General features: G+C 45.9%; 1 protein-coding gene across 19 annotated transcripts in view; it reads left to right on the top strand.

The window, feature by feature from the left end:
- Window positions 1–14279, top strand: part of ATP6V1C2 (ATPase H+ transporting V1 subunit C2) — a 62196-nt gene that overhangs the window by 22662 nt on the left and 25255 nt on the right. For 10 of the 19 annotated variants that reach the window (XR_004733775.3, XM_078348515.1, XM_017964543.4 and 7 more), the window contains exons 4-5: window positions 8418–8503; window positions 11260–11289. The exons of 2 other annotated variants lie outside the window; for them this stretch is intronic. Coding sequence is in view for 14 of the 17 variants with exons in the window: in XM_078348515.1 (XP_078204641.1) it covers window positions 8418–8503; window positions 11260–11289 (116 nt within the window). In the remaining 3 variants the exon portion in view is untranslated. Of the gene's footprint in view, window positions 1–315; window positions 377–8417; window positions 8504–11259; window positions 11405–11469; window positions 11554–14279 lie in introns of those variants that run through there. 7 more of the 19 variants (XM_002758033.7, XM_017964544.4, XM_002758032.7 and 4 more) reach the window with 4 other exon arrangements.

The following is a 14279-nucleotide window of genomic DNA, read 5'->3' as shown; positions in this document are numbered from 1 at the left end:
CAAGCACCTGGGCGACTGCCACCACGCCTGGCTAGAGTTTTCGTATTTTTAGGCAAGACAGGATTTCACCATGTTGGCCAGGTTGGTCTTGAACTCCTGACCTCAGGTGATCCACCTCGCCCTCCCAAAGTGCAGGAATTTCAGGCGTGGGTTACCGCGCCCAGCCGACCATTTTTGAGTGTGCAGCTCAGTGGCATTAAGTGTGTTCACACTGCTGCACAGCCATGGCGACCCTCCACCCACAGGACTGTTTCCATCTTGCAGAACTGAAACTGTATTCATTAGACAATGACACCTCATTTCCTCCTCCCCCAGGCCCTGGCAACTACCTATCTACTTTCCATCTGTATGAATTCGACTATTTTCGGCACCACCTGTGAGTGAAATCATATAGTATTTGACCTTTTCTGCTGGCTTGTTTTACTTCACATAATGACTTCAATGTCTTATAGCATGTGTCAAAATTTCCTTCCTTTTTTTTTTTTTTTTTGTTTTTTTGTTTGAGGAGTCTTGCTCTGTAGCCCAGGCTGGAGTGCAGAGACACGGTCTCAGCTCACTACATCCTCCACCTCCTGGGTCCCTGTTCAAGCAGTTCTCTTACCTCAGCCTCCCAAGTAGCTGGGATTACAGGCACAGGCCACCATGTCCAGCTAATTTTTGTATTTTTTAGCAGAGACAGGGTTTCACCATGTTAGGCAGTTTGGTCTTGAACTCCTGAAATCATGATCCACCCGCCTCGGCCTCCCAAAGTGCTGGGATTACAGGTGTGAGCCACTGCACCTGGCCAGAATTTCCTTCCTTTTAAGGCTGAATAGTACTGCACTGTATGGACACACCACGTTCTATGTATCCACTCAGCCACTGATGGATGCTTGGGTTGCTCCCATCTTTTGGCTATATGTTTTTTGTTTTTGAGACAAAGTTTCATTCTGTTGCCCAGGCTGGAGTGCAGTGGCATGATCTTGGCAACCTCTATCTTCCGGGTTTAAGTGATTCTCCTGCCTCAGCCTCCCAAGTAGCTGGAACTACAGGCGTGCGCCACCATGCCCAGCTAATTTTTGTATTAGTAGAGATGGGGTTTCACCATGTTGGCCAGGCTGGTCTGCATCTCTGGACCTCTTAATCCACCCACCTCTTCCTCCCAAAGTGTTGGGATTACAGGTGTAAGCCACGGAGTGTGGCCTTAGCTATTGTTTTCTTTTTTTTTTTGAGATTAAGCCTCACTGTCACCAGGCTGGAGTGCAGTGGCACAATCTCGGCTCACTGCAACCTCTGCTTCCCAGGTCCAAGGGATTCTCCTGCCTCAGCCTCCTGAGTAGCTGGGATCACAGGTGTGTGCCACCATGCCAGGCTAATTTTTTGTATATTTAGTAGAGACAGGGTTTCACTGTGTTAGCTAGGATGGTCTCGATCTCCTGACCTTGTGATCCACCGACCTTGGCCTCCCAAAGTGCTGGAATTATAGGCGTGAGACCGTGCCCGGCCAGCCTTGGATATTGTTAATAATGCTGTTAAGTTTATTTATTTTTATTAGTTATTTATTATGATTTCCTATTTTATTTTCAGTTTCTTTTATTTCCTTTTTTTTCTTCTTTTTTTTTTTTGAGATAAGAGTCTCCCTCTGTCACTCATGCGGGAGTGCAGTGATCTCTGCTCACTGCAACCTCTGCCTCCCAGGTTCAAGTGATTGTCCTGCCTTGGCCTCCTAAGTAGCTGGGATTACAGGCACCTGCCAGCACGCCCAGCTAATTTTTGTATTTTTGGTAGAGACAGGGTTTCGCCATGTTGGCCAGGCTGGTCTGGAACTCCTGACCTCAAGTGATCTGCTGGTCCTGGCCTCCCAAAGTGCTGGGGTTTCAGGTGTGAGCTCTGAACCCAACAGTAGTTTCTTTTAGTTTCTATTTGCAAAACTGGTATGTTTTTAACGAATCCAAACACAGCATTACATAAATGTATGGAAACTGCAGGTCTCCATTCTTGTATCCATGAAGATGATAACTGGGTTAAGATTGGTGTCTTTTCTTTTAGAGTTCTTACTTAGGTATATGCTGCCATAACTTTTTAAGTGGGGTTATATGTTTTACATGCATAAATGTTTTATATTGACCCAATTTCAAATTTCCAGAAAATGTGAATGACAATGAAATAATTATCATACGCTTTGACCACATCTGCTTTCTCTCTGTTTCTGCCTCTTCTCTTTTTCTGAACTCTGACAGTAGGTTGCAGACATGATGTTCCTTTACCTCTAAAACCTTGAGGATGTATTTCCTAAAAACAAGGACATCCTCTTACATAACCTGAGGATGATGATCAGAATCAGGAATGAAATACTGTTCCTCGGTCTATGGATTTTACTCGGATGTCATTACTTGTCTCAATAGTGTGCTTTCTAAGCTGGGGACAGTGGCACATGACTGTAGTCTCAGCTATTCAGAAGGGTGAGGTGTGAGGATAACTTGAGACCAGGAGTTTCAGACCATTCTGGGCCACATAGCAAGACACAATCTCTTTAAAAAAAAGTATACTTTCTACCAAAATAAAATGTCATATTTTTTCAGAAAAAATAAAAATTGAGCTGGCTTCCTGTCTCCTGTAATGAATTGTCATGTCCCTTTAGCCTTATTTAAATTGGAACATTTATTTAGACTTTTTGACTTTTTCCTTTTTCTTTTTTTTAGACAAAGTTTCACTCTGTCACCCAGGCTGGAGTGCAGTGGCATGAATTCTGCTCACTGCAACCTCTGCTTCCTAGGCTTAAGCAATTCTCCTTCCTCAGTCTCCTGAGTAGCTGGAACTATAGGCACACCCCACCATGCCCAGCTTATTTCTGTATTTTTAGTAGAGACAGGTTTTTACCATGTTGGTCAGGGTGGTCTTGAGCTCCTGACCTCAGGTGATCCACCTGCGTTGGCTTCCCAAAGTGTTGGGATTAAAGGCATGAGTCACTGCGCCCAGCCTTTTTGGCTTTCATGGCTCTGAGTTTTTGAAGTGTATAATTCAGTTATTTTGTAAAATGCCCCTATATTTGAACTTGTGTACTGTTTCCTCGTGGCTAGACTGAGGCTCGAACCTGTGGCCAAATGCTGCAGAAGTGACGCTGTTCTCCTCAGTGCGTCTCAGGAGGAACATGGCATTGGTCTTTTCCATGTGTATGATGCTAACTGTGGTCACTTGACTAAGGCATTGTCTGCTTAAAAAAACGATTTTTTTTTAACAAGGTAAAAGATACATACAGTGAAAGGTACACATCTTAAGTGAACAGGCTGGTGAGTTTTGACAAATATCATTCATCAGTGATGATGATGGCAGCATTGTCCCATTGATGTCCCAATGATGTTGACCAGGATCAAACATCCCAATCAAGGTCTTTATATATTGTTTACAATTGCTTTTCTCATTAAAAGTATAGTTTGTCCATCTTTTATGGGTTAATATAAATTTTTCTCTGGTATTTTACATAAAGCTGTGTGAGCCACTGCGCCTAGCCTTTTCCTACAGAAATTGCTCTCTTAGAAACTTATTTTTTCTTTTTAAAAATTTCTTTACTTTTTAACAAAGTTCAGCACTTTGGGAGCCTGAGGCGGGTGGATCACCTAAGGTCAGAGTTTACTTTGGACTAGCATGGGAGAGCAAATCTCCATGGGCCTTGGAGTAGTGTAGGTTTATGATCAATTTCTGCTTCGACACTAGCTTACTGTGTAGGGTAACCTTTAGCTCCGTGTTAATTTTTTTCATCTCTAAAATGGGCATGTCACCTAGCTCAAAACATCGTCTCAAGAATACAGTCTTCAAAACACCTAAAATTTTACATATATCAATAAAATGAAAAGTTTTAAAAGAGGCTAGGTATGGTGGCTTATACCTGTAATCCCAGCACTTTGAGAGGCCGAGGCAGGAGAATCACTTGAGGCCAGGAGTTCAAGACCAGCTTGGGCAACATAGCAAGACCTGGGCCCTACAAAAAAAAAAAAAATTTGTTTTAAATGAACAAGCCAGTAAAAAACTGGGAAAATATATGAACGTGCTAGTCACAGAAGAGAATAGCCTTTTATAGAGTCAAACATGAGAAAGGACGTCTAGCCTCACTGACGATCAAAGAAATGCAAATCAAAGCAACAATGCGATATAATTTTTCAGATATCAGATTGGCAGAGAGTAAGAAGACTCATAATACCTACGTTGGCAAGGGTTTAGGGAAGCAGGCAGTCTCACACACTGGGGCGTGACATTGACTTTGTATATGTGCAGGGTAGTTTAGCCTTGCTTGTTAAAACTATAAATGTTCATACTCTTTATTCCAGAAGTTGCTTTCTTAGAAACTTAATTTTTCTTTTTATATTTATTTTTCTTTTTAAAAATTTATTAACAACCCGGGCGCGGTGGCTCACGCCTGTAATCCCAGCACTTTGGGAGGCCGAGATGGGTGGATCACGAGGTCAAGAAATCAAGACCATCCTGGTCAACACGGTGAAACCCCGTCTCTACTAAAAATACAAAAATTAGCTGGGCATGGTGGCGCATCCCAGCTACTCAGGAGGCTGAGGCAGGAGAATTGCCTGAACCCAGGAGGCGGAGGTTTCGGTGAGCCGAGATCGCGCCATTGCACTCCAGCCTGGGTAACGAGAGCAAAACTCCGCCTCAGAAAAAAAAAAAAAAAATTATTAACGAAGTTTAGCTTTCTGATTCAGGCAACTTATTTTTTATACATACCTGTACGAGCGGGCAAAAACGTATGTATTGTAATACCATATCAAAGTGGCAACCACTCAAATGTCCACTAGTAGAGAATTTGTTATGATACAGACATGAAATGTAATACTATGCAGAAAATGAAAGGAATGAGGAAGCATTCTTTTTATGTGAAAAGGTGTTCACAGGCCAGGTGCAGTGGCTCATGCCTGTAATCCTAGCACTTTGGGAGGCCAAGGCAGGTAGATTGCTTGCAGTCAGGGTTTTGAGACCAGGCTGGGAAACCCTGTCTCTATGCAAAATACAAAAATTAGTGGGGCATGGTGGTGGGTGCCTGTAGTCCAGCTACTCAGGAGGCTGAGGTGGGAGGATCGCTTGAACCTGGAAGGTGGAGGTTGCAGTGAGCCGAGATAGCACCACTGCACTCCAGCCTGGGCAACAGAGTGAGACTCTGTCTCAGAAACAAAAAACCAAGCAAAGCAAACGAAACTTCACAGAGGCTAGGACAAGGAGCACTAGACACTCATTAGCAACATGATGAGTGAGTTCTCTTTTCCGATCTGTTAGGACGAAGCAAGTAGGGGTTGCCAGAATTCATTGATTCATTCAACAGACATTGCTGAGCAGCTGCTGTGAGTCAGGCACTGTGGTAGGTGCTGGATTTATGTAAACAGATAACTACTCACAATATTATAGGGGATGCTGTGATAGGAGACAGCAACTTCCATATGTCGTGGTAAGGATAAAAGAGGGATCATTGGCAGCATTGAAACAGGAGCTCCGAAAGACCAGGGACTTTTTTTTCTCCATAACATTTTGGAACAGTGCTTGGCACATAATAGTTGTTTGATGTATGAAATTTGCTAAATGAATGAACAAATGAATCTGTGGAGTCAGAGTCCCAACAGAAGGTGTACTTGTCTTAGGATAATTTGAGGAGGGAGACAGAGTTATGTGTGGGCTGTAGGAGAATCACAGGGACCAGGCAGGATCCCAGGCTGGTGGAGAGGCATAGACACAACCCCTAGGCTGGCAGGGAGGAGAGGACTGAGGTCACTGGAACTGGGAGGGGACCAGACTCTCCCTCCCTCTGATTTCCTGCCAAATCTGCACAGGACAGATTTGGCAGGACAGAGAACCCCAAACAGTCCACCCAGGTTGCCTAGAGCATACCTCAAGATGTCTTTCGCAGACTCCCGATACCTTACAATGGTATTGGGCACCAAACTCCATGAAGAACCCTGTGAGATAAAGAGTATCATCCCCATTTTACAGCTGAAAACTAAAAAATTAAAAACATTTTATAGACGAAACAGAAGAGTTAGGTAACCTACCCAAAGTTATGGCCAGTAAGATGCTATTAACCACTGTGCTAAGAAATGCCATCATACTGTTGGAAATTGAAGTCCAGGATGGGCCACAGTGATGGTAAAGATAGCAGTGTGTCCTGGTGGCTGAGAGCCCCGCTTTAGGAGTCCACATACAGACTGGATTGTTGGAAGGGGTGGGGCAAATTACTTCTCTGGGCCTCAGTTTCTCCATCTGTACAAAGAGATAATACCCAACTTTTGGGAATTTTTGTGAGGATTAAATGAGACAACAATTATAGAATGTTTGATACTTCATCGACTCCATTAAATAATAAGTGATATCAAAAGAAGACCTTAACTCTGGCTGGCTCGGTGCAGTGGCTCAGGCCTGTAATCCCAGCACTTTGGGAGGTTGAGGCCTGAGGATCACTTGAGCCCAGGAGTTCAAGAGCAGCCTGGGCAATATAGTGAGACCTCATCTCTACAAAAAAAAATTTTTAAATAAAGTGGAGGATCGCTTGAGTCCAGGAGGTTGAAGCTTCAATGAGCCACAGTCATACCACTGTATTCCCATCCTACCTGGGTGACAGAGTGAGATCCTGCCTAAAAAAAAAAAGACCTGGCCAGATGCAGCCTGTAATCCCAGAACTTTGGGAGGCCAAGGTGGGTGGATCATGAGGTCAGGAGATTGAGACCATCCTGGATGACACAGTGAAACCTCATCTCTACTAAAAATACAAAAAATTAGCTGGGTGTGGTGCCATGCACCTGTAGTCCCAGCTACTCAGGAGGCTGAGGGAGGAGAATCACTTGAACCCAGGAGGCAGAGGTTGCAGTGAGCTGAGACTGCACCACTGTACACCAGCCTGGAGACAGAGGGAGACTTCATCTCAAAAAGAAAAAAAAAAAAAAAAAAGACTTTAACTCACATAAACCATGCAAATATTAAACCTTTGGAAATATGCCAGAATACAAAGTGTTTCCTCTTGGGTTGGGGAGTCTGGTTGTTCAATTTTTGTTCACTGCTTGTATTTTTCCATTTTTGATCAGGACCACATGACTTTGGGAGTCAGGAAAGCCAGGTGATACCTCTCTCTCTTCCTCGTTTGCTTTTATCAGGGCCTCCTGTGTCCCTGCCTCTGGGCTCTGGTCCGAGTGGCCAGTGTGTGCAGCAGTGGCAGACCTTGTACTCCATGTAGGATTCAGTGACTTGAGGCCACCCTTCCTGCAAACACCACCTCCCTCCTGAGGGTGGGGAGAATGTGGAGAGACAGCCTGAGGCAACGATTTGCATCCCCGTAACTTTCAGACTTTGATCCTAGCTTGACTTGTTTTCCAATTGGAGTTCTAATTGCTCAGCCTCCTGGAGCAGACTCTCCTTGCTATGAGATGATAGGTTGTGTCAATATTAATAATCGTCCTGCAAAATGAGTACCATCCACATTTTATAGGTAAGAGAACTGAGGCTCAAAGAAATTACATCGATTTGGCTAAAATTGGCACGGTGCAGTGACTCACACCTGTAATCCTAGCACGAGGCAGATGGATCACTTGAGGTCAGGAGTTTGAGACCAGCTTGGTTAGCATGGCGAAATCCTGTCTCTACTAAAGATATAAAAATTAGGCATGGTGGTGCACATCTGTAATCCCAGGTACGTGGGAGGCTGAGAAAAGAGAATCACTTGAATCCAGGAGGCAGAGGTTGCAGTGACTCGAGACTGCGCCACTACACTCCAGCCTGGGTGACAGAGCAAGACACTGTCTCCAAAAAAAACAAAAAAACGGCTAAAATTCTACATTTGGTAATTGGCAGAGCTGTGGCCAATTTGAGCCCTTTGCCTTCAAAGGCTGTTCTTTCTGAAGGTTTCGGTATGTTTTTCAGAGAAAAAAGTTTTAATTTTCTAATAATATAAACAATGCCAGATTACAATTGGAAAATATGTAAAGTAGGAGAAACACGTCCACGAAGCCATAGCCAGTGCCCCTGCTTCCTGTAGGATTGTGTGCTTAGTTTTTTCCAACATTATAGTACACGACTTGTTCCATAGTGTTAGTTCTGTGAAGCTTTATATTCAGCGGGTGCCTAACCATCCTCAGCGGATGCACCATCATTTACTTAAACAATTCCCTATTGTCAAGCCTTCCAGCTGCCTCTGGTTCTTTATTGTCAGCAGCGAGCTGCGAAGAACATGGTTTTATTCAGAAAGCTTTTCTGTCTGTCCTGTTTCCTTAAGATAGTTTCCCAGAAGTGGAATTACTGGTTCAAAGGCTATTAGCATTTTAGCCCTCTTCCTACATCTTGCCAAAGTATTCCCCCAAAGGGTGTCACCGTCTACTTTTCCTGCCAGCAGCTCGTGACAGTATTTTGAGGACAGCTTCCTATTCTAACTGGTTCTTTTTCTTCTCTCTGCAAAGCCTCATAAGGAGAATGGCTCAGAGTGTGGTGGAAGTCATGGAGGACTCGAAGGGGAAGGCACAGGAACACCTCCTGGCAAACGGAGGTAGGTGGGGCAGCCCTCTGATGTGGAGTGCGATCTCCTGGCTCTGTCCAAAACAGAGTCGCCTTGGTTGTGGCCACACAGTAATCACTGAGTTGACCCAGGCCTCAGTGGATGCTCTCGGTTGACACATTGGGCAGAGCTCTGCACTCACTTTTTTTTCTTTGACAGAGTCTTGCTCTGTCGCCCAGGCTGGAGTGCAGTGGCGCAATCTTAGCTCACTGCAACCTCTGCCTCCTGGGTTCAAGCCATTCTCCTGCCTCAGCCTCTCGAGTAGCTGGGACTGCAGCCGCACACTGTCCTGCCTGGCTCATTTTTTGTATTTTAGTAGAGACAGTGTCTCACTGTGTTTCCCAGGCTGGTCTCAAACTCCTGAGCTCAGGCAACGCGCCTGCCTCAGCCTCTCAAAGTGCTAGGATTACAGGCGTGAGCCACCGCACCTGGGCGGTAAAAATTATTATTTTCTGAGACATGGTCTTGCCCAGGCTGGAGTGCAGTGATATGATCATAGCTCACTGCACCCTCAACCTCCCAGGCTCAAGGGGTCCTCCCACCTCAGCCTCTCACTCACCACCACTCCTGGCTAATATTTTTTATTTTTTGTAGAGACAGCATCTTGCTATGTTACCCAGGCTGGTCTTGAACTCCTGGGCTCAAGGAATCCTCCTTCCTTGGCTTCCCAATGTGCTGGGATTCCAGGTGTGAGCCACTGTTCCTGGCTGGTGCACCACTTTAGCTCATCTGCATGGCTAGGTTTGGGAGCTGCGCCCCTTCATCAGTTACTGGCTCTGCAGTCCTGCCTCTACTGTAGCCTGCTGCTGAACTCCTCAGTGCGTTGGAGATGTACACGAGGTCCAGGGAGCTCAGCCGGGCTCCTACTGTTTGCCCTCCACCCTCTCCAGAGTCACCACTCTCCCACCTGGATAGTTCTGCCCTCCTCTCCTCACCTCCTCTGATTTACCCCTTTCCCCAAAGGAGGTGTAAAAAATGCCTTCCTGTACTGAGGAAGGCCTCCAGCCAGTCTTCAGCTGCCATCAGGTCAATAAGAACAGAAGCTGTACCCTGAAGGCTCCCTGCATGGAGTCACGCTGAGAATGTGGGCCTCCCCTGAGCTGATAGGACCAGCCTTTAGATTCCAATGATGTTTTGGCCCATTAACTGTGTGTGTACTATTTCAGTGCATTTAAAATGTGCAAGACAAAACCTTTGAGACTTTGGAAACTTTAGAATGAAATGTTGCCTGGGCGAGGTGGCTCTAGCACTTTAGGAGGCCAGGATGAGCAGATCACAAGATCAGGAGATTGAGACCATCCTGGCCAACATGGTGAAACCCCGTCTCTATTAAAAATACAAAAATTAACTGGGTGTGGTGGTGCATGCCTGTAGTCCCAGTTACTCAGGAGGCTGAGGCAGGAGAATTGCTTGAACCAGGGAGTCGGAGGTTGCAGTGAGCTGAGATCATGCCATTGTACTCCAGCCTGGTGAGAGTGTGAGACTCCATCTCAAAAAAAGAAAAAAAAAGGGAATGAAATGTTTGAATATCTGTAGAGATAATTATACTTAACGTGATTCTATGCATATATATATTGAAAATAAGAATATAGATAATACTGGGCCAGTGTGGTGGCTCATGCCTGTAATCCCAGCCCTTTGGGGAACTGAGGGGGATGGATCACCTGAGGTCAGAAGTTCAAGACCAGCCTGGCCAACATGGTGAAACCCCATCTCTACTAAAAACACAAAAGAAAATTAGCTGGGTGTAGTGGTGCACACCTGTAATTTCAGTTACTTGGGAGGCTGAGGCAGGAGAATTGCTTGAACTCAGGAGGCAGAGGTGGCAGGGAGCCGAGATTGCACCATTGTACTCCAGCCTTGGTGACAGAGTGACACTCTGTCTCAAACAAACAAAAAACAACAATAGATAATACCATATTTTGACTGTACCTTTTCCATGTTTAGAAATATTTAAGTATGCAAATACTGACCATGTGTCACAGTGCCGCAGGATTCAGCACATGCACATGCACTGCAGGTGTGCAGCCCAGGAGCAGTAGCTTCTGCCAGATAGCCTCGGTGTGTAGGAGGCCGGACCACCTAGGTTTTTGTAAGTGCCCTCTATGATGTTCACACAATGACAAAAGTCTCCTAATGACACATTTCTTAGAATGTATCCCTGTCATGAAGCAGGGCATGACTGTATATACTGCATATTTATAACAGCATTTATATCATTTGTTATAAATGATATATTCATATATCACTTGAAAATGATATCATTTCAAATATCATATATATTTGAAAAATATGAATATTAACATATATTCATATTTTTCCCTCCTGAAAACATGAGGAGACTTTTTTTTGTTTTCAAGATGGGGTTTCACTCTTGTTGCCCAGGCTGGAGTGCAATGGTGCGATCTCAGCTCACTGCAACCTCCACCTCCTGGGTACAAGAGAGTCTCCTGCCTCAGCCTCCCAAGTAGCTGGAATTACAGGCGTCCAGCACCACGCCCAGCTAATTTTTTGTATTTTTAGTAGAGACAGGGTTTCACCATGTTGTTCAGGCTGTTCTCAAACCCCTGACCTCAGGGGATCCACCCACCTCAGCCTCCCAGGGTGCTGGGATTACAGGTGTGAGCCACTGTGGCCGGCCGAGGAGACTTTTTATTTGGCTGTTTAAGTTGACAAATGGAAATGTTCCTACCCTCTTGGCTTTGTGTGTCTATGTGGTTTAATAACTCCACCTTATTATATTGCAGGCTTGAAAGAAAAAATGAAATGTTTAAAGAGTAGGTTATCCATTGTTTGCTGTGTCTGTGCTTGGTGTGACGCCTGCATGTCCCGGGGAGGTGGAATCTCGTCTGGCTGTAGGGGTACAGTGATCAGGTTACGACGATTTCTCAAGTAAGAACCTCGTAACTTGGTCAATATATCCACATGACACAGAGAGCCACCGTCTCATCCCCTCCCCTCTGTCCTGCTACCCCTGCCCCTCCTGAGCAGGCTGCATGCCACCTGGAAGCTGGGAATGCTTTGACTTTGCGGAGGTCCAGGTGAGCTCCCGTCTCTCTCTGTGTGTGGTCTGCTGCTCGTTTTGATGCCGATGCGTTGTCCCAACTGCCTGCTCTTTGAGGCTGTCTGTCTTGTGGACACTGGGAGCTTACATTCCAGGCGTCGGTTTGTGTGGCCTTGATTGGGGTTCAGACACACAAGGAGCCTCCCAGGGCGGTCCCGGTGCTCAAACAGGTCTTTCCTTGTGTGAATGGTAGAGGGAGCCATTTGCTTTGGATTTTCTCCAGCCCACTCAAACTGGTGGAATTAAAAATAGTAAATCATGAGGCCGGGCGCTGTGGCTCACGCCTGTAATCCTACCACTTTGGGAGGCCAAGGCAGGAGGATCACCTGAGGTCAGGAGTTTGAGACCATCCTGGCCAGCATGGTGAAACCCTGCCTCTTAAAAAAAAAAAAAAAAAAGGAAAATAGCAAATCATTCCAAATGCCTTCCCAAATGCAGTCTGTCTGTCACACTGAGATTTTTTGCTGATGCTAAGAAAAAATCTCCTTGTCAAGTTAACCAAATGGGTCTGATTTCCCAGGAGGCCATTTCTAGGGCCGGGACTGAAAGGCTGACTTCAGGTAGAGAGCTACTTTTCTACACGAACAACAGAGAAACTTAAGCTTACATGAAAATAGTGATCAAAATGCTTCTATTTTATGCAAAATTAATGTACCTTAAGTTAGGTGTAATTGTTATGCAGTATCCATCCCCAATCCTGATGGTGCTGGCAGTGGCCTCTCTTCTCAGGAAGAGAAGATTCAGCTTGGTTTATTGAATGGGCTTTATGACCTCTGTGCTTCCTGTGAGTCGGGTCTCAACTTCCCAAGACTACAGCTGGTAAAGCACATTCTGAAGCCTGGAGGCTGTAGAGGGGCTGAGGTGGGAGGATTGCCTGGGGTCAGGAGTTCAAGGCTGTAGTGCACTGTGGTCGTGCCTGTGAATAGCCACCCCACTCCAACCTGGACAACATAGCAAGACCTCGTCTCTTAAAAAAAATAATAAAGGCCAGGCATGGTGGCTCACACCTGTAATCCCAACACTTTGGGAGGCCGAGGCTGGCGGATCATAAGGTCAGGAGTTCAAGACCAGCCTGGCTAATGTGGTGAAATCCCATCTCTACTAAAAATACAAAATTAGCCAGGCATGGTGGTGCACACTTGTAATCCCAACTACTAAGGAGGCTGAGGCAGAAGAATCACTTAAACTCGGGAGGCAGAGGTTGCAGTGAGCCAAGATCACACCACCACACTCCAGCCTGGGCAACAAGAGTGAAACTCCATCTAAAAAAATAAGACAAAACAAAACAAAACAATAAAACAATACAGCATGCACTCTGAACCAGGCCAGAGAGACCTTTTAAACCGAGTTTGACTTGGGCTTTCCCAATATTACCCGAATGAGGAAATCTCTCTCTTCTGCAGGGCACCCGTGTGAGCGAGAGGCATGCACGGTTGCATTTTAATCCTGTCTCCTCCAGGGCTGTTTAGGGCACCACTGCCAGCAGCCGGTCAGACCTGGTCCACAAGTCACTTCTGGATTTTCCTTTCTCATCTGTAAATGGACTGAATGGCTTCACAGGCTCTTGGCTTCACCTGGGCACCTGTTGTTTCTGCTTGTCCCTTGCCTCTAGCTGAGCTGGGAGCAGGGAAGGACACAGACAGCTTCAATTGTAGCCAGGCTGGTAAACACACCTTGCGCGGCCTGGGCCCTGGAATGCCCCCAGAAGACAGAAACCCTCAAGGCTTGTCTGGCTGGCTGGGTGATGGGCGGCAGCCTGGGTGGTCACAGTCCCTCATACTGCTGCCTGCTGGGCAGGCCTCATTTTGGTTCTCAGACAAGATCACTATTGCTCAAGAGCTGTCAGCCTGTGGGCAGCATATTTCGATGTGGGGTGAGCCTACCTGGGTCATGGTTTGACCTCATGGGTCCTCAGCTCAGGTCCCCATCACCCCCTCTGAGGTCCAGGCTTGAGTGACTGCAGCCCAGGCAGGGGAGGCCAGGCCTGTGTGTTCCAAGCAGCAGAGACAGGCTGTGATCCTGTGAGTTCAGAAGGCCGGAGGGGCTGCGTTCACGCCTGTAATCCCAGCACTTCGGGTGTGTCAGCCTCATTCTGCCAAGGAGAGGTCTCAATCTGTCAACTAGAGACATTTAGTCAAAAGAGACTCCTATATTATTTCACAATAACTCTGGGTCACTTTGCTCAGAGAGGTTAAGGAGCTTAGCTTATCAGGTCGCACAGCCAGCAAAAATCAGAACTGGCATTTAAAAATGGGCCTTACTGGTTCGGAAGCCCTCGTTCCTACCACTGGCTCCCAAATACCTCTCAGCAAGTTTTCCTTGGCTTGTGGGAAATCAGAAAAATAAAGACAACCAGTATTTTTTTTCTTTTTCCAAAACTATATAAATCTTATTTTAAAAAGCAATATTTGGGCTGGGTACAGTGGCTCACGCCTATAATCCCAGCACTTTGGGAGGCCAAGGCGGGTGGGTCATGAGGTCAAGAGATTGAGACCATCCTGGTGAACATGGTGAAACCCCATCTCTACTAAAAATACAAAAATTAGCTGGGCATGGTGGCTCACGCCTGTAGTCCAGCACTTTGGGAGGCGGGCAGATCACCTGAGGTAAGCAGTTAGAGACTGCCTGGCCAACATGGTGAAATCCCGCCTCTGCTAAAAATACAAAAATTATCCAGGTGTGCTAATGTGTGCCTGTAATTCC

The sequence above is a fragment of the Callithrix jacchus genome, chromosome 14 (genome assembly GCF_049354715.1).
Source record: "Callithrix jacchus isolate 240 chromosome 14, calJac240_pri, whole genome shotgun sequence".
NCBI lineage: Eukaryota > Metazoa > Chordata > Mammalia > Primates > Cebidae > Callithrix > Callithrix jacchus.
The sequence above is the reverse complement of the archived record's forward strand: the minus strand, read 5'-3'. Positions and strand labels throughout refer to the sequence as shown.